This window comes from Bubalus bubalis, chromosome 4 (assembly GCF_019923935.1).
Source record: "Bubalus bubalis isolate 160015118507 breed Murrah chromosome 4, NDDB_SH_1, whole genome shotgun sequence".
Taxonomy (NCBI): domain Eukaryota; kingdom Metazoa; phylum Chordata; class Mammalia; order Artiodactyla; family Bovidae; genus Bubalus; species Bubalus bubalis.
In genome coordinates, this window is record NC_059160.1 from 64,237,263 (window position 1) to 64,263,601 (window position 26,339).

The window sequence follows — 26,339 nt, forward strand, 5'->3', positions numbered from 1 at the left end:
CAGAGCCAGGGGGCCCTGGGGAGGGGTAGGATGTGGGTTATCTTGGACCCTCCTAACCTGAACCCTCCTTCTGTCTGTTTTCAATTCAGTCAGCTCCTTGGCCCAGACTTATGACCTTTGCAGCCTGAGGCAGCATCATCCATCACCCAGGCGGCTGCTAGTGGGATGAGGGGCTCTGGGGGCTCACACAGGGTCGCTGTCCCTCCTGCCTCCATCTCTTGAGACCTGCTCTCTGCCGTGGGCCAGGGCTCAATGGGAGGGGTAAGTACTGCGGGGAGGGTGTGACCAAGGTGCTCAATTGCTATAAATGGGCCTTGTGTCCCCACCCCTGATAGCCCAGCACCCTGTCCTTCGAGCTCGGCACAGTCAGCCTTCCCGCTCCTCCCGCCCTCCCTCTCTCGGGCCCTTTGCTTAATTTCCTATTAACTGCTGATAAATCCAATTAAACCGCCGCTCTAATTAGGGACAGCTGCCGGCTCTGGGAGGAGGGGGAGGAGGATGCCCCCCTCCCCGAGTGTAGGGGGAGAGAACAGCAGCTCTCTCGGCTTCTCGGTACCCCCATACCAGCACTGCCGCCCAATGAGCCAGTAAATTGGTTTTGCTTCAGCATTGGGGGTGTGCTCTCGAGGATCTTGGGGAGCTCTGGTTTTGAGTCCCTTAGACCGCTTGATGAAGAGTTGAGACTCAAGCCCTAGCCGTCCCTGCTCCCTCCGTCCTTTGGTGGTAGGTGGATCCTAAGGAGGGATGGGGGCAAAAGGTGTGCGGCGGTAGATGGGGGCTTGTGATCTGCGCCCGTTCCAACCCAAGTGCGGTTCAAAGGGGCTGCCTGACTCTTCATTATGACCCCGCCGCCGCCCCGAGGCATCCCGGACAATCAAGGGCAAAGGGAAAAGGAAGCCGAACGAGGTTCTGAGACGAGTCTTCTCGTGTGCTTCCCTACCCCCAACGCACCTCAGCCTTCTGGATGGAAGGGGGGCGCTCCCGTCCTGGGCCCTCCTCTTCCCCAGCCCAGCTGAGCCTCTGCCCTCCCCCCTGCCAGCAGCAGATGGTGCCCAGGCTCCCGCTGCCAACCTTGCTAGGCGGTGCCAACCTCAGGCCTGGCAGACAACAAGCAGATGAGAAGAGGATCTCTTGGCTGGCCAGGGTGACCCTCCCCCACTCGCCATCAAGCTCAAGACCCTCAGCCGGCCTCATTCCAGCGGACCACCCCAGGTTGCCTCTCTCTGTTCCGCTCCCAGGTCCCTAAACTCCTCATCTCCTTCAGCTCCCTTTCCCACACCTTCCGGCTCCCGGCCACCTGCCACCGTGACCGGGGCCGGTACATTTGCATATTTACATATGCAAATAATAACATTTGCATACGGCACACCACTGGGGCGGCTCCGCGTGAGCCGGTTAGCTGTCTGCCCCGCGCCCTCTCTACCTGTCGCTAAGGGCTGGGGCGGGGGCCGCGCGGGAGGGGTTAGGCCCCCCGGTCTCGCTAGCTCAGTTCCCGGAGGATTTGAGTAAGTGTTGCCATGGAGACGGCACGCACCCCACCCCCTCCCAGGCCGAGGGTCTCGAGCTTGGTGTCTCCAGTTCTCTCCTCTCCCCCCGACCCCCGCCCATCCCATCCCTCGCACTTCAACAGAGATCTTGCATCGCCCCCTGGCGGCCTAGCTCGGAACTGAGCCAGGTTCGAAAATGGCAAGGGGCTGCCCACGGCGAAATCGCTCAGAGCTCTGGGGAGCTACCCTGCTACTGGATCCTGCTCCCAGCGGCAGGGGCGCGGGGACCGTGACCTCAGTCCGACTCTCTTTCTTCATTGACGACAGAGGCCTTGCCGAGCGGACGCGTCTATCTCCCCACCTCGCGCCAGCCTCAGCCCAGGTGGGTCTCGGGTTTCGGGTTACTCGATGGTAGTGAGGGGAGACTGCTGGGGAAGATTCTCCACCCCTTCGGAGGGCTTCTCCTCCCTCCCCCTTCGGCCCCCAGTTAAACAGCAAACTTTTCTTAACTTTTGTCAAAACTTTAATAAATTCGCAATATTCGATGGTTCGTCTCAACCCCCCACCCCTCCCGTCTCCCTAGTAGAGAGGCATTCTTTCTATCCCCCCCCCCCACCCCCCGCCAGATTTGGGAAAAAAGGCTGGGCCTGAGGGTTGCGAATGAGGCTGCTCCAGGCACCAAGAATCCGACGCCCTCAGCGGGGGAGGGGGACGGGAACCAGTCCCTTCCTGGAAGCCCCGTCAAGTTTCGGTGGCCTTCCCAGCCCTCCCCAACCCAGCCATGTAGTTGCTTTCGCCCCTTTTCTCCCCAACCTCCACTGGGCCTGCCCAGAATGGGGTTTGGGTATCTCCCACTGGCAGGCGTCAGCACGCCTAAATCTCCTCCAGAAAGTCGGTGGGGAACAGCCCCACCTTGCGGCCGGTGTAGACCTTGACGTAGCCGCCGGTTTCATCGCCTTTTTGCACCACAATCTAAAGGATTAAAGGACGAGGGAGAGAAAATGGAAGAGCTGAGCAAGGGAGCCCAGAGCCATGGAGGCCCAATCTGGTCCCATGAATGAGTTACGATCTGAAAGGAGTGTAGTTGGCAGAGGAGCCTCTGGGCCTGGCTTTGAGTTGGGGCACCAGAGCTACCTGGTCCTTCTTGAGAGTGATCTGCCCTATCTCGCGGTTCCCCACGAAGGATCTGGTTACGCGGTGCACACGCTCTCCAGCCCGGACCCGAATAATGAAGTTTGGAGGGAAAAATCCGACCTTCTCCCCTATTTTCCCCTAGAGGAGGTGGTAGGAAGAATTAATCTCACAGTCTCAGGCTCTAAACTCAACCCACGTCCCACCTGAGCCTTAGCCATCTCTCTTACCCGCCACCACTCCTCATTGGAGTCATCAATGACTGTGATCTTCTCTCCAGGCCTGGGGCAGGAAGGAAGGGGCCTCTGAGATTCAGGGACCTTACACATTCAGTCCCTTGGCTGTGCCCAGGTCCAGCCCCAGATAGGCTCCATGCCCTGAGTACCCCCTTTTCCTTTCCCATAGGGAACTGGGCTCTCCCCTCTCCATTCCCAGTACACCCCCACCCCAATTCTAAGGTCTCTCACGGGAAATCCAGATCGTCCTTCTCCAGGGCTTTGAATCGATAGAGAGCCACAAAGTAATGAGATTGCTGGAAGCCAGGCTGCTTGTGCTGAGGGTGAAAGGGGGTGAAGAGTCTCAGGGCTCCTCTGTCCCACACTGAGGGGCAGGAGGCCAAGGCAGGGACATTTTCCAGACACGCTACATTCCACCTCTCTTCTGTGTCCCTGAACTGAGAGGAATGTGTTGGTCACATGTGTGTATGGGTGAGGTGGTGAAGAGGGCAGGTTAAGGATTGGAACCCATGGAATATGTGTGAGTGCTGCCAGACCTGGGTTGGGGAGAGGACCGGGGTCCCCTTAGGGAGAAAAGATTCTCACTTTGTCATCAGGTGTCTTCTTTTCAGCTTTCTTATCCCCTTCAGGGTTTCCTAGAATGGGAAACACTGACAAATTGTCTCTGGCTTTTGGACAGTAGCCCTCAGTCCCTTACCTTTCTGTTCCAGGGCCTCTTATCTCTTATCTCCCTTTGGCTCTCCATCCCTGGGGCCATGACTGAGCCCCAGCCCTCCTCCATCTCAATGGACAGAGGTGGGTGTTACTCACCATCCTGGGGTTTGCCTTCTTCTGGTCTGGCAGACTCTGGCTCCTCTTCCATCATGGCCGCTAGAGACTGGAGAGGGCACCAGCATTAGGAAGATGCTGTCTTGAAAACCCACATTGCCCTGGCTGTCAAGTCAGTCCAGAGAACTACAGAATAGTATCTCAGGTTTGGAAGAAGCCTTGGAGGAAGTATCTAGCCAACCACCTGCCTACTGCAGGGACTTGCTCTGAAACGTCCTGCTAGGTTACCACCTAAATTGTGTTTGAATGTAGGTGACAGGAAGTTCACTACCTTGCAAAAATCCTTGTCTTTTATGTAATGTCTGCTTTTCAAAATATTACACCGTGTAAGAGAAAAACAGGCAGCACAATTTTTGTAATTCCTTTAAGACGATTGAACCTGAGCGGGCTAGCCTCTCTGGAAGCAGTCAGATCACATTGATAGTACCTTAGAAGTCATGGCTCACTCCACAGAAATCCCTAATTTGCACCTAACCTCCATATCAACTACTTTGAGGCCAGATCTCTAGTTGTGTTTTTGTGCAGTTGATTTTTTTTTTTGATCCAAGAACAGTTAGGTATTTTTTCCAAAAATTTTGGATTATTAGTTCTTGGTCTTTCTGCTCGTCTGTAAGGTTTTTGAATATATTATTCAGTGTATAAGTTATCCCTCATAGGTTTCCTACAAACTTCATGGGACATACCATTTATATCTTCATTTGTAGCAGTGAGAAAAATGTCCATAGATGAGAACCAAGGACTAAAGCAGGTCAAAAAGCATCAGAAACCTCCCTACAGTTGGAAACTCCCTAAAGGACCAGGATCCTTTGGGTGCTGTCATTCAACTAATTTTACGAATCCATCTAACTGTGATCATTATCCACATTAGTCCATCCTTGTCCAGAAAGATATAAGGATATGCTAACAAATCCCTTGCTGTGCTGAATACAAGTCTATTGTATTACCAATCTAGGAAATGAAGGTGCTCTTGGCCACAAGCTTTGTGTCTCAGTTTCCTCATCTTTAGGATAGATGAGTCAGAACAGATTGTCTTCATGGGCCCTTATGGGGTTCTAGAATGGCATGACAAGTTCTCCTTCCCAAATCCAAAAGCATAGATCGCTTCTGTTGCCTGGCAATGCCAGAGGCCTAGGTCCTAGCCTTTAGTTGAATTATGGTGGTTAATCTGACAAGTTCAGAAGGGAGTTCCTAGAGTAAACACATGCTATAAGGAGATGCTAAACTGAGGCCCTTTAAAACCGCACACAGAAATTTGTCTGTTGGGTTGTGTGCAGTTTTAGGGGAAAAGGATCCCTACTTTTGTCAGCTTTCCAGAGAGGAGACAGGACCTGCTCACTGGGCTCTTGGGAATGGATCTCAGTAGGAAGATTGGGTGCTCACATTTTTCTTATCTGCCTGTCCCTTCTTCCGTTCTTTGTTTGCCATGATCACCCCAGTGCGAAGAGTTTCAAACACAGGGTCATTGCGATTGGCAGAAGCTAGTTGGAATGGGAGAAGAAAAGAGATATTAGTGGGGAGGCAGGAAGAGGCTTGGAGGAAAAAGAGACCACCTAAGTAAGGGAGAGATGGGATTGAGTAATAGATACTCGAGTGTGTGTGTTTAGAATTAGAAAAGTGTCAGCTGGGTATACCTAGATCATCAATTTATAAAGAACTCTAAAGACATCACTGGAAATATGATGGAGAAAAATATTTACCAGCGCTCCTTCCAGGCCGAGTATTATATGTTGTTGGAAAGACAACTCTACTAATAAGTTGCTTGGGAGCTGGGGAATGCTCAGAACCACTCTTTTCAAGGAGTGGGTCCTTTGTGTAACTGTTGGCTTTTATTCCTCTGAGTGGCATGTGCAAGCTGGGGTACTACCAGCAGTGGGTTCTTCTTTTTTTCCATCCATGCTCCTCACAGAGAGTTCAGTCTCTTCTCCAGATAAAGGTTGAGCAAATTATCAATGAATACATTTTTAAGGGGTGCCAAATTATGAATCTTCCCAGGATGCCCACAGCTCTTGATCTGGCCCTGAGTCTGGCATTATTTTGTAATAAGGAGATGAGAGTGTAGTTCATGGTCACAAATGGCTTTGCATAGAAAGAGCACAGAGTTTGAATTCAGGCAGATGAAAGTTTCAGTCTCTTCTTTACCATATAGAGCTAAATCTTATCTCCCCCAGCCATAAAACACGGGGATACTGACTTTGTATCCAAGATGACTAAAACACTAGATTGAGTGAAAACGATGGGAAATAGAATGTTTCAGAATTTGGCTTCCAAATCTGGAGACAGTGATGAAAGCACCTCTAGGCTTTCCCACTCCCTCAGGTTCCATACGGGGCACTTACAGAGATCTTTGACACAAGCGTACTGCTGGTTGCTGTAGAGTGGAGAGCTATAGGCCCGATGGAAACCAGGGGGCTGTAGGATTGGACAGGAGACAACATTAGCGATATGAGGCAGGGCCCAGAACCCCATCTCTCTCACAAGTACTTGCCCCTTCTTGGAGTGCGAGATGGGCTGAGGAAGAAAAAGCAGGGAAATGGGTGGGATGACTTGAGGAGGGACTGGCAGAGGAGGAAGCTGGCCATATGTCCCCTCCCTTCTACTTTCTTGCTCCCCAGAGCCTACTCACGATCTTGCCGAAGCATCTCTGCATCTCCACGTAGGACTGGCAGTGTTCGTGGATGTTGGTTTTGCAGTTCTTACAGCGAAGCCCAAATTTGTTGTTGACTTGGGAGATGGAGAGAATGCTGGGTGAGGCTCCTGGTTTCCCTCCCGCTTTGAAGGGCTGCTGCTACTCTAGCTCCCAGGTCCCTTTTCTGTCTGGGAGCCAACACTGTCTCTAAGTATTTTCTTAGAGCCAGATCTTGCCACAGCCTGTCTGATAAGACAAATACTTCTCTCCTAAACCTGTTCCCCCACCCTTGCCTTCAACAGCACACTCTCCACTTCCCTTCGTGACTCACGCACAATCATCCGGGCACAGACATCACAGAACTTGGGCTTCTTGAAGAAATGATCTTTGAATTTGTGAGGTTTATCATTAACAAGCTTAGGAGGCTCTGGGGGTGGCTCCTCCTCTTCCTCCTCTTCTTCCTCCTCTTCCTCATAGATGTAGTAGATGGGCCCACCTCCAGCTCCCACTGCCTCCCCATTGGCCTGGGGCTCTGGGGGAAGCTCCATCTCCTTTGTCCCTGTAGACTCCTTCCTGAATAGCTGTTTCAGCCGCTGTAGCTGAGGGAGGGAGATCCAGTGTTGAAAGAACTGTCTTGCTTTCTAGAGTAGGTAAGGCTGAGGCTATCTACACATTTTTCTACCTGGGACAAGGGCCACACTCCAGGATTAGGGGGTGTGGGGGCTGCGGGTGCTGTTGAGCATTTTAACAGTAAGATTTTAACATATACAAGTGAGATCAATTCAAGCACTTTTCTTCAAGAGCTGCAGGGGCTCCCCAGCTCCCCACCCCCAGTGGTCAGAGGCCCAGACTCACCCCACCCTTCCGAGTCTCTGATGGAAAAGAGGAGGACTCCAGCACCTCCTTTTCTGTCATCCTGCAAGAAGTTGGACCCACCGTGAAATCTCATCCCCAGCTGCCATTCTTCCCTCCCTTATTCCTGTCCCTTGTAGTAGGGTGGTCCTTGAAGGGGAGGCTTTGTGAGAAATTTGGTTAAAAAGAGATCCTTTCACAAGGTTTATGAGCAGGGAGGGCCAGAGAAAAGCCCAGCAGACTAAAGAACTTCCCAACTAGCTCCTCAAACCAGTTAAGCATCCTTCTGCCCTGAGGGACAACCCAAGTTTACAGCCCCAAGGCTGCATGGTTTAGGGATTTTCCTACAGATACTTTGTTTCTCCTGGAAACCTGGGGCAACAGAAATGTGACACACACACCTTCCTAGATCCTCTTTCAAGAGGCTTAATGTGTGTGTCCATAAGCATGCGTGGAGGGATGGGCTGAGGACAGTTGTTCTCCTCTAGCTCTCTCGTGAGCCCTGGGGGCCCAGTGCCTAGTTCCCAGCCTGCCTCAGGCTTCAGCTATTTTAAGTTTTCAGAGTAATATGAGCCTTTCCTTCCCTTACTGCTCCATTCTCCTGATCCCACCCCCACCCCACCCTCCAATCCTAGCTCTTATCCTGGAGTAGCATAATAAATTCACTCCTAAAACCCAAACTACTCACAAACAAGGAGAGAAATGAAGAAGCTGAATAGACTATGGATTGGGGAAGCTTGGGTGAGCAATCCTGGAAATGGAAAGAGGATGAAGAGGCAACTTACGTTTGGGATTCCCTAAGTCAGTTCACAGCCTGCAGAGGAAAAGAGGGAGCCCCTGTGATCTTGATGGTGGTGCTGGGGGAGGACTGGTCGTCTTCCTTGGGGGCTAAGCCCCCCCAGTACCCTCTGTACTCACACCAGCTACCCAGACGGTGTTTGTAGACCTCCTAGCCTCTTGCCTTGGTGTCAGAGCTGAAATGACAGGGCTAGAGGAAAGTGGACAGCTGAGCGACACAGCTGACACAGAGAAATTGGACACGGGGCGGGCTGGACCCTAACTCCTCCCACCCCCCCGAGTGCTGCTGCCCAGTTTTTCATCTATGGTGTGCAGGTCAGAACTGGCTAAATTCAGGAAGGCACTGTCCATACCGCATACTCATGTGCATGAATTTTTTGGGGGGTTGCTCCATATAGCTTGTGGAATCTTAGTTCCCTGACTGGGAATCGAACCTGGGCCCAGTGAAAGCTCAGAGTCCTAACCACTGGACTGCCAAGGAATTCCCTCATGAGAGTGACTTTAAATAACTAAAGGTAAAGATGAATTATAAACAGCCTTCTTCATCTCCTTATCCCAAGGTCCAAACACCTCCCCAGTTCTACTCTCTCTGGAATCTAGCTTTCAACCTCTCAGCCACTGCTTCTTGTGGCCACGTGTTTTTAATAGCCTCAAGCACTGATCTAGCCTCCAATCTTTAGGAAGGAAAGGGCTTGCAAACTGGTGAAGAAAGGAAAACTTGAATTTTCAGAACTCCTCAAAATCAGCTGATTGCTTTTCTATCCACGGGAAGCTGGAAGAGTGCCTTGCTGCTATTCTGTGAGGGAGTCAAGAACCTGTGGTACTGCTCTGTTCCCTGCAGTAGCCTCAGAAGTATCTGTCCCCTATCCCCCTAAAATCTTGTCCTCGGGGTGAATGGAATTCTAAAAGCTATTTTAAAAAGCCAGGCTGGGACTTCCATTTGAGAGGTTCTGGGGGAGTGAGGGTCTAATGATGACATAGAGATTGTTCTGTTAATGTTGGACAAAGCAACAGCTGTCACACAGGGAGTCTTTGTCATCTGTCATGTGCCCTTTCCCATCTGCAAACTCTTGGAGGTAGGATGGCCAAGCCTCAAGCTTCCTTCGTCATTCTGATTCCCTGATTCCATCTCCTTCCTCTGCTGCCCTGGCATATGAACCAAGGGGTCAAATATATATCTGGCAGTGTTATCTCACAGGGATGCAGCCTTTTCCTAGTCTGAGCTATGACATGGTTGAAAAAGGAGATACTCCCATCTCAGAGGAGAGTAATCTGGAGACGGTAATGTCGTGTTGCTTTATCCTGTGTATCTGCAAGAAGTAAAGGATTATGTTAGAGGTTGGGTCAGACTAACTTCAGAGGAGGCTGGCTAGAGAGAGACTGCTATCCAGACCTCAGGGATTTCCATGGCAATGTGCTATGCATTTCTACCTACTGCTCTTTTTTCTTTTTTTAAGGGGAGGGTGACATTGAGAAGGGGCTGCTGGATGGTTCTGGGTCAACAGACTCTTTAACGGCCCTGGTCTGACTGGTTGAACAACAGGGTTAGCTTTGTGAAGACAGAGGAGAGCTCTATCTTATGGGCACGTGACTTCTGTTCTTCACCTTTCTTCAGCTGCACAGGACAGGGACTGCTAAGCACACCTGGACAGTATGGCATCTTGGCATAGCACGTTCAACTGACACAGCTTTTAAGAAACATGCAATCCTGTTCCTATCAGGTAGAACCCAGCCCTCTGGCTTTGGAGTTAAAGAAAGGCCCAAGTCCTCGAAGAGTTTTCAGAAGAGATGGGCAGGTATGAGGCCAGCATCTTGACCCAGTTTTGACCTCACTCACACCCCTCTGGCTTAGCTACCAGAACCCTAAATGAATATCACAGAATTAACAGGGTGGAAGGAACCTGGAGGTCACCTAGTTAGTCCAAGTCTCTTGTTTTACTGGTAAGAACTCAGAGATCCAGTGTCTAGAGTGATGTACTTGATAAACTACAGTTTGTGGCAGAGTCCTGTCAGAGACCTGGCCATCTATCAGAAACACTTGTTAAGGAGGACGGGATGCAGGGAACTGTGTTAGGCAGATATGTGTGCATATGCCAGAGAAAGCCATCCAGCCCACACCAAACCCACCCAGCCCCCATCCACACCAGGGTGGCAACAGGAAACAGGGACTGATGTCCAGTGACAGATTTTTTTTTTTTATATTTAAAAACAAAATCAACCTCCCCCCAAAGAACCCCCAACAAACAAAAAATCAGATTAAATAAAATTTACAGTGAATATACCCAGCAAACATCTGTATGTGCAATTAAATACTGTGTCTGTTACTGCGGCACAAACCTCAAACAAACAATATACAAGTGTTCTGGGGGCGGGGCGGGTGGAAGGAGGCCCAAGTTTAAACTCTGTGGGGTTTGGAGAGACAAGATGGGGTGAGAGAAAGGGGAAATCAATTTTGTTTTTCTTAATTCTGTCCATATAAATATATTCATAAAGACCAAAAAAGAAAAGGGAGCTTGGGATGGTAAGGAAATAGGAGAACAGGGGAGTGTGGGACCCTCCCAATTCTACCTGACCAAAAAATATGAATTAATTTCATGGTGAGAGAAGAGATAAAAAATGATAGAAGAGGATGGGAAAGAGAGGGAAGCAGACATGGGCCAACCAGGGAACCGGAGGGAGCCTTGGCAGGGGAGTGAGAAAGTCCAGTGCCAGTGTGAGTGTTTGTCTCTGTTTCCATCTTCATCCCACTGTCTTAGGCTCCAGTTTAGTGTCTGTCTGTAGACCTTATCTTACTTTCTGCCTCTGTCTGTGGTCTGACAGGACCTCTTGACCCCCTCCACCCTGCCCCCACCCCTGCCATGCTGGTCCCTTCTCTTCTCCATTTATTGGGAGCTGGCTCGCTCCAGGATCCTCAGGTCATAGTTCTTTTTGGCCATTCGAAGTTTGAAGCGACTCACAGAGTTGTTGAGGCGAAGGGAGGCATTCTGAGCAGCCAGGGAGCTGGGGAACACAGCCACAATGGTGTACAAGGCAGCAAGGTCCGAGTGGCGGCCGTTCTCAGCAGTCCCACCGTTGTCCCCCCCACCCCCACCAGGCAGCCCCTGAGCATCCTTGAGCCACTGGATCTTGGCGCCGGACATGGCAAGTTGAGTGAAGAGTTTGTCTGCCTCGGTACGGGTGATGCCCTCCGGGAGATCTGTCACCTCCAGTACCCGTCCCAGAACTGGAAGGGGAGGAGAGAGGATACGGTTGTGAGAGGTGCAGAGTAGGCAGGACTGGACAGTGGCCTGGCCAAGGAGGATCTAGTTGACTAAGTCTGTATACAATGCCCTCAAAAGCCCAGCCTTTCTCACTCAGTCCTTTCCTTCCTTCCCACATCAATCCAACTCCCCACCATTCAGACTCTGACCAGGGCAACTAGGAGACACAAAGAACTTTTCTCTTCTCTTAGCCAGAGATGTAGGCAAGAAGAGACCGAGAATCAGAATGCCCGAGTTAAGATCTGGAAACCTATACCTCAGCTCTTGCACAAGGTGCCATTACCATGAAGGAAGGATGGCTTTCGGTGATGTTCATTCACAAAGTTAACAGCTCAATCTGAAATATGTTACATTTCCTTCCCAGAGGCTGGCCCAGGTAGATTCCTCTTCCTTATCATCTAGGGAAGTCAGTTTCCCTTCCTTTTCTTGTTTAGCAAATTGCTTCAAACAGGGGAACCTCCAAGAGAGCTTGTATGCCTAGTTTGGAAGGCCTGCAGGAGGAGAGCTACTCCCTCACGTTTTAGTATCAAGCCTCTCCTAAACTGGGTCTAGGACTACCAGAGACAGACATTCTAGATCAGGGTCAGGACCATTTCCATGAGATTCTCTGTTAATAGCAGGCTCAACAAACTTCATCATTATATTTTTCCCAATTTTTACCCTCATCTTCCCCAAGACCTGGAATGGCTTGGTAAGGAGGACTGAGCCACAACTTCTCCAGCTTCTCCTTGCTCTTGAATACAAAAAGGTCCTCTTTTGAATGCCTGCTGACCCTAAGCTGGCCTTTCTCACCAGCCTGGAATGGTAATGCAGAGCTGGAGGGTTAAGCTCTTCTTGTGGGGATTTAGCAATGGCAAACCACTCCAGTACTCTTGCCTGGAAAATCCCATGGGCAGAGAGGAACCTGGTAGCCTGCCGTCCATGGGGTCGCAAAGAGTCGGACATAACTGAGCGACTTCACTTTCATTTTTCACTTTCATGCATTGGAGAAGGAAATGGCAACCCACTTCAGTGTTCTTGCCTGGAGAATCCCAGGGACGGGGGAGCCTGTTGGGCTGCTGTCTATGGGGTCACACAGGGTCAGACACGACTGAAGCGACTTAGCAGCAGTAGCAGCAGCATCCTATCACTCACCAACGTCTGTTGTCCCCAGGTCAGTGGAGGCAGATTTGAGTGCTTGTCTCTTGCTCCGGTTTCCATGCTTCAATCCGCTCTGTCCCTTCAACATTTGAAAGATAACTCTCATTCCAGGTAAACAATATTGACTGCCTTGCATCCCAGTCTGTCTGAGAGATTAAGGAACAGTACGCGACCCTAAGGATCCCACCCTACCAGTCAGACTGGCCAGAGTGGCCAGTGAGAAATAAAGAGCCCCTCCCAATTGGCACTGGGAAGGGGTGAGAAGAATGAGCACAGGAGTGGGGCAAAGGCTCCCCCCACTGTGTCCATGCTCTCTGGGTTGTCTCCCTTGTCCACCTAGCTGGTTGAGGTGATGGCTCAGAAGCAGGGGCCTGGATGAGAAGGAGACTCCAGTGGCCCTGAGGCTGATGGGAGACACCCTTACCTGGTGCACCGAGTAAGCTGACTGGCCATGAAGCAGGGGAGGGCAGATGGACAGATTGTACTGTAACGGCTGGCCCAAGAGGGAATAGCGACCATCACCTAGGGAGGAAGCACAGGTGGTTTTCTGGGAGTTTGCGCTATTTGGTATGACTTCTGTGAGACTTCATGGGGCTTTGGAGATGGGACTGCAACAATGCATACTATTCCTACTTTTTCTTTGATAGGAGTGCCCATGTCACTGATTTTAAGCGTTGTCTGTCTTCCTAACCCCCTTGGTTCTCAGTTGTATCTTGGACAAAAGGGGTTATTAGGTTCCCTCATCTTTGAAGACGGAGAAGGCAATGGCACCCCACTCCAGTACTCTTGCCTGGAAAATCCCATGGGCGGAGGAGCCTGGTAGGCTGCAGTCCATGGGGTTGCTGGGAGTTGGAACGACTGAGCGACTTAACTTTTACTTTTCACTTTCATGCATTGGAGAAGGAAATGGCAACCCACTCCAGTGTTCTTGCCTGGAGAATCCCAGGGATGGGGGAGCCTGTTGGGCTGCCGTCTCTGGGGGCGCACAGAGTCGGACACGACTGAAGCGACTTAGCAGCAGCAGCAGCATCTTTGAAGAAGGGTTCTGTTCATTGAAGACAAAAGGCCCTAGAGGAAACCTACAGACCCTTATAACTGTCTTTTATTTCTCATATAGTTGCTTCTCACCCTAAACCCAAGGCTCAAGTTTCTGACTTAGATGAGAGGCAATACAGTGTAGCAGACAAGGAGAGACCTGTAGCCAGACTACATTCAAATTCTGTCTCTGTTTCTGAAGATGGGATGTTGGGTATGTTCTTCTCTCATCAGCACCGGTGCAGTTAAATGATTATAAGATATCACACCTGTGTGTTAGCTAGTATTGGTGATAAATACTGTATTTCAGAGCACTCTGAAGTTTTAAACCATATTCTCATCTTATTTTTATACTGCTTTTGATAGCCAAGGCAGAAAGCAGGTAAGATTATTTCCATTTTACATGTGATTAACCTCATTTTATATATTAGGAAACTGAGCTCTGGTTCTAAGTTTAAGTAACATGGTAACATACTCAGCTTCACAAAACTAGTTAGTGGTAGAACTAGAATTTGAATTCAAGTCTTTTTTTTGTTTTTGTTTTTTTTTTACTTTTTAAGAAATTGAGTTATTTCTGAAATAAAATATTGGCGGTATGTTTTAAAGCTATAAAACTCTAATTCTTGTAAATTCTTGGTTAAAAATTTGACTGTGCTTATTAAAATGGCCATCTATGTTGTGCACTTGAGATTTGTGAAAAATAAAGTTTCTGTGGGAAGGTGACCTCTGGTTTCCTGATCATGGGAGGGAGGTGGTGTCTGGGGCTCGGTGGCTTGGGACTAGTTTCCTTGGTCCACTCACCCTGGGCTGAAGGAAGGGGCCACATCCCCCACGTGCCCAGGTGCAGGGAGCAGGACTCCCACAAGCTGGGTGGCATCTCAACAGACTCGTGTAAGTTGTGATTCTGATCGAAAGAACAGCAGAAGCGCCAGGATGCTCCCTCCTCGTCTGCGACAGTCATAGCTGAGCCCTCCTTTGGTGTCCATCAGGGAATAGACAGCAACGAGCAGCTGTTCTAAGCTTCTGTCTGTCATAGTAAGTTGGGGGTGAACCCAAGTCTTTTCACTCAAATCCAGCATTCCCTTTTCTAAAACCATACTGTTTCTGACATACACCATATTCCTAGCCCTCAGTCTCAGTACTGATAGGTTAAACTCTTTGCTGTTCATTAGAAAGTTCAGGGAACTTCTTTTCCCTGGCTCGCAGTCTCTGGGGACTTGGAAGGAAATACTAAATACGTAAAGGAGATCTAGAGTTAAGGTAACTATGGGCAGCACTAAAGACGGGTGTGTCTTTGGCCTAAACAGGGACATTAAAGGAAGAGCTGGCTTCCACGAACTGGATGGCCAGCCACAGTGATTCTCTGTCTATTGCTACCCTCTTGATCTCCCCACTTGGGAATGGGATGCAAAGGGTGAATTTGACAGCTGACAGCAGCCCACCTTACTGAACCCTTACCCTGTGCGGGACCTCCAGGCCGGGGGAACTGTGTGAGGACAGGAAGGGGACTGAGTCCTGTGCAGACGTTGCTGAGGCTGGTGACAGGAGAGGGTGCTGGAGACTGAGTAGGAGATGTGACAGGGCTGCTGCTCATCTGTGTGTTGGCCTGTGGGAGAGAGCGGAGTACACATCACATATACACCAGACCCTGCCCTCTGGATTACTCCCACAGCTTGGCTTAAAAGTTACCTCTCTCAGGAAACTTCTCTTGCTGAACTCTGTCAAAGTCAGAGTGCTCCTTCAAACTGGCCCCTGAGTGCCTAATTAGTTGGTATTATTTTAATATTTCACTTCCTGACAACCTGTTTTATGTCTTCCCTTAGCGTTTTTAAGCATGCGTCCTATCTGCCACCTTAGGTCTTAGGTTCCTTGAAACCTTGAAAGAAGATGCTCCCTCCTCTCTTTCCTGTGTTTCTTCTGAAAAGTGCCCAGGGTAAAAGAGCGCACAAGTAAAAGAGGCTGCTTGGTCAATGGCAAAGACTGCTTCCTGAAAAGAATCTGGTCACCTCCCTGCCAAGATAAAGCTGGGTTGCAGGACTCACCTGGGGGCTGCTCTCAGGACTGTACAGGTCTCCAGGTTTCTGACCCCGCTGGTCCATGCTGTAATATTTACAGTGACTCCACTGGACCATGGATGGGTTCTGGGGAGGCTGGGGTCCATTAGGGACATTTAGCTGCATGACCACCACACCTGGTCCAGAAGGTGACACTCCTGAGTGGCAGGAAAAAAGCAGTTGGTTGTGAATTCAAACTACATTTTAGCCTGTCAGCTAACCCTGAGTGGGAAAGCCTGTAAGCAAATCCACCTATGGCTTCAGGGTCACTTAAACTGTGTCCTGCCAGGAATCTGAGACAGTTGCTGATTTGGTCTCTGACTCTCTCTCCTCAAACCAGTGGAAGTTTGAGGGGCAGATGCCAATGCTCTCCTGGCCTTCACCTGGTTGAGGGGTACTTTTGATAGGCTTGGCCAAAAACTACTCCATTCTGTCATAATTAGGTATTACCAAATGCCCAGATCAGATTGCTCAAATGTCTGGGCATGGTACAGGTCCCAGTCTGGAGCTTGAGGCAGGGCTGCAGGCACGTGCAGGCTTTTCTAGTAATGGCTGCAGGTAAGTCAGTGATCTCTGGTTGTTCTGGAGAAGATAAATGTGCACAGCTTCACTAAGCCAGACATTAATTCTTGGGCAAGGATAGGGTGAGTTGGAACACTTCAAGTAGAGGGAATGGCATAGAGATATATGTCACATTCAGGAAATGACAAATAATTCAAGGTGCTAAGGAAGGCCCAGGAGCTATGTAGGGGAAGTACTAGGGGATGGATGAGATATATCTCTTCATTTATCCAATAAACATTTATGGAACATTTACCAGTTCCTATGCCAGGCACTGGGTATAAAACAACAAAAAAACTGGTCTCTACCCCAATGGAATGAACAGTCTATCAGAGAGTTGGACATTAAACAAATAGCTGGTGTCAAGAATTCGAAGCACATTCAGGTAAGGGTTGTAACCCAGAGGTGTTGCAAACAGGACTTGTGCTTCAGAGAGCTAACCCCAGTGGCCAAATGTAAGATGGCTGAAGGGAGGGGGAGACTAGTGACTGGAAGAGAAGTTAGAAGTCTACTGAAACAGAACACAGTGGTTATGAGTTAGAGCAGCGACAGCAGGAATGGAGTGGGAGGGTGAGACCCTCGGAAGATTTTACTGACAGGATATAGCCGTGGGGTTTTAGTCCAGGCAACCATGGATGTAGTCTTACCCTCTCACAGGCTGGGGAAGGAAAGGGCTCATTGAGGAGGAATACTAAGTCCTGAATCTTCTGCACGGTGAAAAGCAAGGTAAGGGGTCAGGGAGGAGTAGTCTGACGGACAGTTCCTGCTGGGGGAGACGGGCAGGAACTCCGCGTCCCCACAGGGGATTGTCTAGCGTGAGGGTCTGCTCTTGGCCCGCAGCCCGTATTCCTGTGGATGGACAGTCTGAGTTCATGTGTGTGTGTGGTGGCAGCGACACGGGGCTGGGCGCGCTAGGTGGAAACCTGCCGCAGTGCTGCTTCCTGGCTCAGCGCCCGGGGGCCGCCTCTGCTGCCACCATCACACTGCTTCCTGTGACAGGAAATGCTACAGCCTCTGCCCTGGGCACCAGTCATGCTGGGAAGTAAGCGTGATTGCTTTTCTCAGGTAGCATCGGTCAAAGGAAAGGAGAAGAAGTGGGGGGAGGTCTGAGAACAGCTCAGGAGACACAGCATCTGTTGTATCCTAGTCCCCAATGTGTACCCCTCCCCCATCCTCTAGGGTTCATCTAATCAGAGCGCAAAAACACTTAGAACGGCAGGCTCATATCTTCCCTTCCCCTGCCAGAGGGGACAGGGTATTCATCAACACAGCTTGTGGAAGGGCCATAGGAAAACTGCACAGAGATGAAGTGTCATGCATTTAACAACTCCCCCTTTACTTCAGCTGCTCTGGGCACTGTATCTCCCATCCTAGGAGCCCCACCTGCGCCAATGTCCTTTAGCCACAACTGCCTCAACTGACCTTCTTCAAACTGCTGAGGGGGCCAATGCAAAAATAATCAAATCCACAGCTTTTCTGGAAGGCAACATATAACCTAAGCCTAATGCCCTGGGCCAGGAAAGGGTAGAGGATGTGTGAATGCGTGGGGTATGGGCACAAGCAAGGCAGTAGATGCTCTTTATAAGGCCAACATGTAGACATAAGGAGCTATTAGAGGTCTAAAGTGGAGCGGGGAAGAGAACAAAGTCCTCATATTATTTTCTCTGATCCTAACAAAAACAAAGGCAGGGTTCTTAGTCGCAGCCTCATTCCTGAGCTCCTCCTAACACTGAGTCCTCCCCCGCTGGCCCCGAGCGTTGTTCCTTCACTCAGCCGAGGACAGAGAGCACTACTCTGCTGATGAGCTGATTTTTATGCTTCTCATCCTCAAGCCAGAAGCAGGTGGCATCCATTAGCAGCTGAACTGTGGCCACTTCTTAATGCACATGGCAAAAAACTGCCCAAATCTCACAAAACAAAACCCCCCACGGCACTGCCCAGTGACAGCACTTCCATATTATCAGGCTGGGGGAAGCAGCCTGGGTTAGAGTAGGAAGTGGGAGAAGAGAATTGAATAAGGAAATCAATTTCATCTTGAAAGCTCTGAAAAGAGAGGGGACGTGTGAATGGCTTTTTAAGTGGCATCGTTAAACCTGGGCAGAAAGGTCGATTGGGCAGAGCAAACCCCATAAATATAAACAGATGACATTTATGTCTGGCAGAATTGGTTTTTGTTTAGTTGTTGTTTTTTTTTTTTTTTTTTAAATCACTGAGGTAGAAAACTGATAAGGCTTCTTCTTTACCATCTGGAATGAAATCTATGGAAAGGAATGTCCAGAGAAATAAAATCCCTCAGGCATCTTTCCCAAATTACAGGCTATAATCCTACAGTATCTTCGTCTTTTTCCCTTTTTTGGTGGGGGAGAAGGTTATCTTCAGGAAGTGGGGAGAGAAAAGAGTTATCTCTGCTTTGGAAAGCCCTCAGCTACAAAATGAGCCAGCAAGTATGTGGGAAGCTATTTCTGTATGTACCTCACTCTGGCCACGCTGCTGTGTCACTGTGAGTTGAGAGTCTGTGCATAGGTTTCACTGCCATTTCATGTCCGTGTGCATCTTCCCAAGACAAGCCTGCAGAAACCTCAAAGGACCTGCAAGTCATTATTTCAGTGGGGAGAAAACTATTTCCTAGGGTTATGGTTATATCTAAAATCATAGTGAAGGAATTAAGGTCCCGGCCTGGGGGTAAACTGGGCAACTACAAAAATGTATTAATAAACCAGAACAGTTGCTCCAGGAACAGTCAATCCTAATCCCTGCCTTTATTTTTGGAAAAGTGACCATGCTGCTACATGGGAGAAGGGCGGGTGACTGTCCTCTGAAGGTGACATAGCAGCCCTTGTGGGCAATGCTGGCCTTCTAGCTTTCCAGTAAAGGCCAAACTGGAAAGGAAGGCAAAATAAGCACTTTTCCTTTTCTTCCACTTCCTCTTAAGATTCCCATGACCTGGGATTGAAGATTTTTAAGATCAATGATATAGTGAATAGGTCTCTTAGATGATGTGAGTGGAATAGAGGGTCATCATCTAGGAAAAGTACAAGGGGTCAGTCAGAAGCCTAGGTCAATCAGGGTGGCTAGAAAGAAAGGAAATATACTAGAAAATTCTAAAGCAGCAAAGAAATGAGATGATGAAGAGGGTTTTGTCTATTTCTATTAATTTGGGGAAGAGCCTAGATTATCTCCTTCCAATTCCAGTCCAGATCTCTAGTGCCAACTTTCAGAACCAATAGCTGTTTCAGTTTACTTATCATTAGGTCCACAGTAGGTACTGCAAAATTATTTTCACTTGATTTGTTTCTAATTCAAAGACCTTGTATTTGTATATGAAGAGGTATAAATGCAGAGACCCAGTAGATATACTGATATACCACTAAGGATTTACACAGAAATTCACATACAACTATACCCATATACACACGCACAAACTTATCTTAACAAATAGGAGAGAAAATGCCCTGCGGTATCAAGCACCCCCACAGGCTACAGCAGTTCTTGGAGCTAGTTTCTATCATTTCCATACCCCATTGGGAATTTCAAGGTCAACTGCCCCTGGCGGACACTAGGAGATACAGCTGGAGAGACCAATAATGGAGTAAAGAGTAGTAAGGGTTGTTGAATTTTAAAACCTCAGCCTGTAAGAGATCCATGGTTGGTCTGGATAAAGGCAGAAGTTATTAATCCTTGAAGCTAAGAATTGATCAGGTCTTGTGAGCAAGATTGATTCTGGAATCTATTCCACAGCACCCAACACAGAGTACAGAAAATCTTATGTGAAAAATATCCCATTTCTAAAATATGAAAAACTGGCAAAATACCTTATCTCACCAGAAGAGGGCACTCTGACATTCCCACTGTAGAGCGGAATGAGGAAGGCTGGAGGCTACCTTAAGACCCCCTTGCCTCCAGAACCCCTGAAGTCAATTTAAATGCAGTGCAATGATATGTCAGGGTAGGGTGAAAGGGAAACAGCAGTTGTTCTTGGTATATTGGGGGGGTTTTAGGCAAAGACAGACAAGCTGTGTAGCATTAAGTGTATTCACCTGGGATAACCGGCCCCTCCAAAGAAGGCCTTTTTCCTTCCACTGGAGGGAAAGGAACGGAGTACAGAAACCTGTTGAAAATGTGTCCGAGGATGTAGCAGGGGTTACAGAAAGTGAAAAGACCCAAGTTCAAGCTTTAGGATTGTGACCTTACACAAAATTTATCCCTCTTTTGAGTCTTAAATTTTCTCTTCACAAAGCTGTGGAGAGAATTAAAAGGACACAATGTATATGAGTACAAATGAAAAATTGCTAAACAAATCTAAGATACAATTTTAAAAGCATTTTATCAGCCTCCCTCACACTCCCAAGAGAAAAGGAAAGCTATTTACAGGAAGAATGAGTGCAAGAGACAGAGATATAAGCACTTTATGTTGTAAAGGCATGTGAGTCATCGTAATCCAGTCATAGTGCTGGATTCAGCAGAGAGGAAGAAACAAAGGAGAGAGAAAGGAAACAAGGAACCCAATCGACATGCGGTTCCCCAGGGGTAGGGATCAGGCAAACCACCTCACCTCTTGAGGGGGTCAATTTCAACACCTCTGGAAAACACCAGCCAGCCAGGACTTTGGTCTTTCCTCCTGATGAAGTCACAGCTGGGGACAGAGCCAATCCCTGAGCTTTCTCTGCCCTACCCAGTTCTAGAGCACAAGTCCTTCAGCAGTGTTTTGCTCTCACCAGTGCCCAAGACCCCTCCGTTCTTTATGCTCTTACCTGAGTACTGCTGTGGCATCTGTGGTGGACTGCAGGGAGAGGGAGACTGAGGCATCTGGTACTGCTCAGAGCCAGGAGGCTGCAGAAACCCCACAGAAGGGCTGGGGAGATGGAGAAGAGGGGAGTGGTAAAGCAGTAGAGGGAGGAACACAGCTCCCGGCAGACAGCTGTTGCCTCCTGGGCCTCCCCTGTGGGAAGCCAAGGCAGCTCCAAGCCATTCCCAGACCAATTTGCCATGCAATTTCTAAAATCACTCATCAGTTCAAAGTTAATTATATATATTTGTACTTGATCATCTTTCAATTAGGAAGCTGCTAATCAGTGCTACAGATGGAATGTTAGTGACACATGGCTCTTCCCAACAGTGTAGAAACACCAAATACATAACTCATGCGAGTGTATGCGCACGTGTACACACACACACACACACACACACACACAAATACACACACTCCCTCTCTGTGTCTCTTTCTCTCAGAAACACAACAGAAACGCAAAGCGAGTGCCAAAAACAGACACACAGGGCTAGAGTGCTAGAGAGAGATGGGCAAAAAAAACAACTAAGGAGATTCAGGATATTTTCTTAATGGCAAACACAGATCATCAATTAAAGAAAAACAGGGGAAAACCTCACAAAATTCAAGACACATTAAAAAAAAAAGGCAGAAATAAACATATGTACACTGAGAGAGACACAGAAACACATCGACATAGGCCCAGACTTGAGTTCTAATCCCAGCTCTGCTTCTATTAACTAGTTGTATGACTTTGAGTAAGTTTCTTAATATACCTAGCTGGAATTTCCTCATTTATAGAAGAAGAGCACAAAATAAAACAAGGGGAGTGGACTAGATATTTCTAAGATAAACTTCTATCTCTAAAATTACATTCATTATACTAAGATATACGAGCTTCCCTGGTGGCTCAGTGCTAAAGAACCCACCCACCAATGCAAGAGATGCAGGTTCGATCCCTGGGTCGGGAAGATCCCCTGGAATAGGAAATGACACCCCACGCCAGTATTCTTGCCTGGGAAATTCCACAGACAGAGGAGCCTGGCAGGCTACAGTTCATGGGGTCGCAAAGAGTTGGACATGACTTAGCAACTAAACAACAACATACTAAGATATATAAACAGACAAAAGAGATAACACCTCAGATTCATCCATGGCTATAGAGGTACATGGAAAATTTTACATATGTATACACCAAACTGCTTTTTTAAAAAATAATAAGCAGTCTCTATTTCATAGTTCAGAAAAACAAAAATTGGGGGAAATTATAAAGTCTCTGTTTCTGAAGCGGGAATTTTTTCCTGCTAATGAATTCTTATGCAAATATCAAATTAACAAGGAGAATGAACTCCCTCATGTTCTAACTGCTTTGGGGTACCCCTGATCTTTTTAAAAAATAAACATTTATTTATTTGACTGCACCAAGTTTTAGTTAAGGCATGTGGATCTGGTTCCCTGACCAGGGATTGAACCCAGGCCCCCTGCGTTGGGAGCACTGAGTCTTAGCCACTGGAGCACCAGGGAAGTCCCTACCCCTAGGATCTTTACCCCTGTTTTTCTTTTCCAGTGGAATAAAAACCATGGTGCAACAGTTGCTAAAAGTCTGCGGGAGATGCACCCCGTCTCTCTGGGAGCCCTCACCTTGTACCGTTCTGCTGAGCTGGCGGGATCATGCTGTAATACACTGGAACACCCCCTGCTGGGAGGGCCCCCTGCACAGATTGGCTTGCAGGGACCAGCATGGGTTGCTGGAAAGGCGGCTGGACCACATTTTGTGAGTCATTACCCACTGGGACCTGGGTGAAGACAAGAAGAGAATGACCACTTTTACTCGAAATGAAGTCATCCAAAAAACAGCTTAGTCATCTCTGGACAGGGACACTCTAACCTCCTTCCCTACCTTTAGAGATCCTCTTACTCTCCTCACCTAAAGCACGTTTAGTGCTACCTCCATTTCCCCCTCCTCCAAACATCACCTTTGGGCATCTGATGTACAGGAAGGAGCCTAATTTCCTCTAGATCCTACTTTTCTGGGCATATACTCATTTGCATGGTATAAAGACCAAACAATTTAAATAAAGACTCTTCTCAGACTCTTTTGACCTTCTTTCAGAGAAAGAAAACCTAAAAGTGCTAGAGGTAAAAAAAAAAAAAAAAAAAAGTGCTAGAGATAAAGTGAACAGTGTTTTAATGTTCGAGTTGTCAGACTCGAGGACAGACGTGGGAACTGTCCTCCTTTTCCTCATCCCAAGGACTGGGTGGTTTCCCCATTCAGAATGCACCCACTTGGTAAGAAGGCAGTGGAGTGTACTGAACCACCAGGCCTTGCATCTGGCCCCCCATGCCGCTCCTCTGGTTGCTGAGCAGGCCCTGGTTCTGTGGCTGCTGGACCCCAATCATGCCTTGGTAAGCCGCTTGCTGCTGGTTAGGCATCATGGGCTGTAAACCTAGGGACAGGCAAAGCAGAGAAGACATCAGCATAGCCTCAACAATGTTTAGGAGGTCACACTCTCTTAGTAATTTTCCTTCTTTTTTGGAGATCACAGGTTCCTTTTTAGGACCCTAACCATTCCAGCCACTACTCCCCTTCCCCACCGCTTTTTAAACAGGGAAAGTAATTCTTCCCCAGTTGCTGTCCTTCCCTTACTTGCTGCCTCCGTACAGTTCCTCTTACCAGGCTGCTGGGATGGCTGAGGCAGCTGCTGACCACGCTGGGGGCTGTACGCCACTGGGTGAGACAGAGGTCGGTATTGCTGGTTGGAGTTGGGGTACTGTCCAGGGGAATAGTAAGACACCTGGATCTATGGTGAGAGGAAACAGATGTATGAGAAAGCCCCTCAAATTCAGCCCCAACATCCCCTAACTATTAAATACATCACAGTCGATTCCAGAAGTCTGTAAACAGAAATATTTTGGGTTTGCAATTGCAGCATTAGTGTACAAGTTTGAAACAGAAGAGGAAGGACTTGTGTTATTTGATAGATGTTTCTGACTACAAAGACAATTCTCAAGAGAAAGGTGGGGAAATGGAGGAGGGTAGCGGGCAGGTATCTCCTCTGGTCTGTCTAAACTAGAGGAAAAAAGAAGGTTTATAATACTGGATAAATTGAATTCATGATTTAGACTGGAAACCCAAACCACTCACCTGTTGAGGGGGCTGCATGTAGCCCTGGGGTGGCAGGACTTGCTGAGTAGGTGGTGCATGGCTAGAGGTGGAATAGTTGGAAGTAGGGAGGGGCTGCCCTGTAGAAGCCATGATGAAGCTAGTCTGCTGAGGGTGCTGGGAGATAAGTGGGGGCTGGAACAGAGCTGAGGATGGGTCAGCTGCTTCAGTAGAACCTTGGCGACTAAGGCTCATTTGTCCAAAGGGGTTGCTGAGATCATCTGCCTGTTGAGAGAGTGGGGGAGACCTAAGGACTGAGGTCATATCAAGCCCCAGGTCTCTGGCTTCAACACAGACAGACAGACAGAAATAGTAACCCTCTCTACCGCCTTCCTTCCTTACGCCAATTTGGGATATTCCTACCTCTGTGCCCTGGGAGGTACTTTTTAGCCCTAAGCCTCTGTCATGTGGTATTTCAAATTGCTATGAATCGAAAGCTGTTTGAAGCCCAACTCCAGAGCCAGTCTCCCTACCACATATGAGGTAACAATGGCCGCTCTGATTATGATCTTTATTAGAATTAGTCCTGGGGAGACGGGAGCAATGATACAACTTCTATATATAGAAAAAACAGGACTATTTAAGTCTTTCCATTTCCTGTCTTCCTCATGCCTCCAACCATGCAAAGGGCCTATATGTTGTCATAAATCTCATTTTTATAATAAAGGACCCAGATAACACCTTGTGTGGCTGATCGGTAGATGCATGTGGCTCCCCAGCTCTGCCTATGCATTGGAAAGACTGGTGGGATCCCAGCTCCTGCTGCTTATCTCCTTACTCCCTCTTGAAGTCATTTCCACCTCTGTTCTCTGACACTTGCCTAGTGTTCTCCTGCTCTTCAGAAACCACTTCCAATTCTCACCTCTGAAAGGAGGCCAGGGTGAGCAGCTGAGCTGGGGAGAGAGACTGACTGACTAATCTGTAATTGCCTTCTCTCTCAGCCCTCTTCTCCAACCAGCAAGGGTGAGGGTGTTCCATCTCTCACTTGTATGGTGACAGGTTAGTCTGTTAACTTTAACTTCATCTCTTTTGCTCCATGGATAGTAATCAACATACACATACACATGCAGAGCAGAAGTTCTTCTGCAAACGAAACTAGTAGAAACAAAAGATAGTACTTTCCTGTGGTTTCACTCAATTTTCAGGGATCTTATCTTAGCTGTTTTGCTAACTTAGTGGGAAGGAACAGATGACAAGAGCACTGGATTGCAGTTACTATTTTGAGGTTCATATTCTAGAACTTTTCAGTACGGAGCTAAGAGGTGGGAGAAAAGAAGGGATTCTAGTGAAAAAGCAGACAGGTGTGATTAACACAAAATTTGAAAAAAGTCAGGGCTCCTATAACCATGACAGAAGTCACCAACTATGAGACAGACCAGATCTTTATAAAGGATTTGTTGTCAGGGTACAAACAATTTAAACAGCGCATGCTATACAACAGAAGAGGATATTTTTTATGTAAAACAGGGAAACATCTGAAGCTTTTACCAGTGGTACCAGAGAAATATGCAACTGTGTTTTTATTTTTAAAGGGAATTATAGAGAATCATTCTCTACAGTACAGAATAAACTGCGTTCCTCCACCATGGCCTGGGAGCAGATGAGATGAAGAAGGCACATGGCAGAGAGGACAAGGAGCCCAGGTTAGATCAACATCTGATCTTGTTCCCCACTCCTGAAACTCAGAGGAACTCTGTTCTCTGTCTTACATTTAGGCATCTTTGATGCCTGAAGTACTGTGAGGAGGTCACTAGAAATGAAGTATAGTTCAGCCTGTGCCAGCCCCTAAAGAAGAAATATGTTCCTAACAATGGTCCTCTAAAAAGCATAACTGCTTTGCAAGGTTGTCACAGACTGACCCAGACATGCCCATAGACACAGGCCACACATGAACAAGACAAAAAGCTGGAATGGAGTTTATACCATGTTGTACTGCTGGGGCGGAGAGACTGGCAGAAGGACTTGGGGACAGGAGCCTGGAGAGAACTGAACAGGCTGCGGAGAGGGCTGCAGAGCCGGGACTGGCTGTGGACCAGCAGTGAGACATGTGGAAAGGCAAGAGCAAAGGGAGGTATAAGGAGAGGCAGGGGTAGGGGTGTGGGTGAGGCAGAGAAGGGGAAGGAAAGGGAAGGAACAACAAGGTTAATCATAAGAGAAATTTCACATGAAGAGTAAGGCAGCTGAGCAGGCTGGAGACCAAGTCCTGGACTTGGTCTCTGACAAACAGGCAATCTACCCTATCAGTACAGACTCACTGCAGACACTCAACCCCATTAGCCACTCAGAACTCTGTAGCTGCTGTTTACAATCTTAAGACTCTCAGAGCCAGGGTTTGCCGCCTGATTCTAAACACAGCTTTTTCCCTAAGCATTTTTCCTGGGCACAGGATTCCTGGGGAGCATA

At 48.3% G+C, this 26,339-nt stretch overlaps 2 protein-coding genes and 1 long non-coding RNA gene across 27 annotated transcripts in view; 1 reads left to right on the top strand and 2 right to left on the bottom strand.

Moving 5' to 3' along the window:
- Window positions 1-26,339, top strand: part of LOC112584553 — a 30,795-nt gene that overhangs the window by 1,988 nt on the left and 2,468 nt on the right. Inside the window, exons 2-5 of the long non-coding RNA XR_003108831.2 lie at window positions 90-261; window positions 1,040-1,212; window positions 1,631-1,869; window positions 25,469-25,579. This is a non-coding gene — a long non-coding RNA (uncharacterized LOC112584553). The remainder of the gene's footprint in view (window positions 1-89; window positions 262-1,039; window positions 1,213-1,630; window positions 1,870-25,468; window positions 25,580-26,339) is intronic.
- On the bottom strand, window positions 2,131-8,143 carry STAC3 (SH3 and cysteine rich domain 3). Of its 3 annotated transcripts, none has more exons than XM_044941538.2 (12): window positions 7,946-8,141; window positions 7,164-7,224; window positions 6,640-6,907; window positions 6,306-6,403; window positions 6,019-6,091; window positions 5,063-5,160; window positions 3,665-3,731; window positions 3,440-3,489; window positions 3,086-3,291; window positions 2,849-2,900; window positions 2,622-2,759; window positions 2,142-2,459 (listed from the first exon to the last, which is right to left on the bottom strand). In XM_044941538.2, exons 2-12 carry the CDS (start codon window positions 7,221-7,223, stop codon window positions 2,361-2,363), a joined length of 1,209 nt encoding a protein of 402 aa, XP_044797473.1. In that variant the 5' UTR covers window position 7,224; window positions 7,946-8,141; the 3' UTR covers window positions 2,142-2,360. The 3 variants fall into 3 exon arrangements, with proteins under 3 accessions (XP_044797474.1, XP_044797473.1, XP_006077942.1); XM_006077880.4 differs by having other exon boundaries at window positions 2,153-2,459; window positions 3,086-3,171; window positions 7,946-8,139; XM_044941539.2 differs by lacking the exon at window positions 2,622-2,759 and having other exon boundaries at window positions 2,131-2,459; window positions 7,946-8,143.
- Window positions 10,133-26,339, bottom strand: part of R3HDM2 (R3H domain containing 2) — a 162,947-nt gene continuing 146,740 nt past the window's right edge. For 10 of the 23 annotated variants that reach the window (XM_044941526.2, XM_044941524.2, XM_044941525.2 and 7 more), the window contains 12 exons: window positions 25,860-25,961; window positions 23,919-24,161; window positions 23,448-23,574; window positions 23,060-23,220; window positions 22,415-22,569; window positions 20,760-20,860; window positions 20,561-20,641; window positions 15,436-15,605; window positions 14,852-14,999; window positions 12,783-12,880; window positions 12,353-12,437; window positions 10,133-11,181 (listed from right to left, as the gene is read on the bottom strand). In XM_044941526.2, coding sequence (XP_044797461.1) covers window positions 10,841-11,181; window positions 12,353-12,437; window positions 12,783-12,880; window positions 14,852-14,999; window positions 15,436-15,605; window positions 20,561-20,641; window positions 20,760-20,860; window positions 22,415-22,569; window positions 23,060-23,220; window positions 23,448-23,574; window positions 23,919-24,161; window positions 25,860-25,961 — 1,812 coding nt within the window. In that variant the 3' untranslated portion in view covers window positions 10,133-10,840. Of the gene's footprint in view, window positions 11,182-12,352; window positions 12,505-12,782; window positions 12,881-14,851; window positions 15,000-15,435; window positions 15,606-19,162; window positions 20,117-20,560; window positions 20,642-20,759; window positions 20,861-22,414; window positions 22,570-23,059; window positions 23,221-23,447; window positions 23,575-23,918; window positions 24,162-25,859; window positions 25,962-26,339 lie in introns of those variants that run through there. The other 13 variants (XM_025283807.3, XM_025283804.3, XM_025283803.3 and 10 more) reach the window with 5 other exon arrangements.

Bases quoted from the DNA above. Each gene is read 5' to 3' on its own strand.
- STAC3 (XM_044941538.2), bottom strand. From the start codon at position 7,223: ATGACAGAAAAGGAGGTGCTGGAGTCCTCCTCTTTTCCATCAGAGACT. The intron at 3,732-5,062 runs GTGAGCACCCAA...TGCCCTCTCCAG, and splicing joins GACAGGCAGATAAGAAAAAT to TCTCTAGCGGCCATGATGGA. The intron at 3,490-3,664 runs GTGAGTAACACC...TTCCCATTCTAG, and splicing joins AGAAGGCAAACCCCAGGATG to GAAACCCTGAAGGGGATAAG.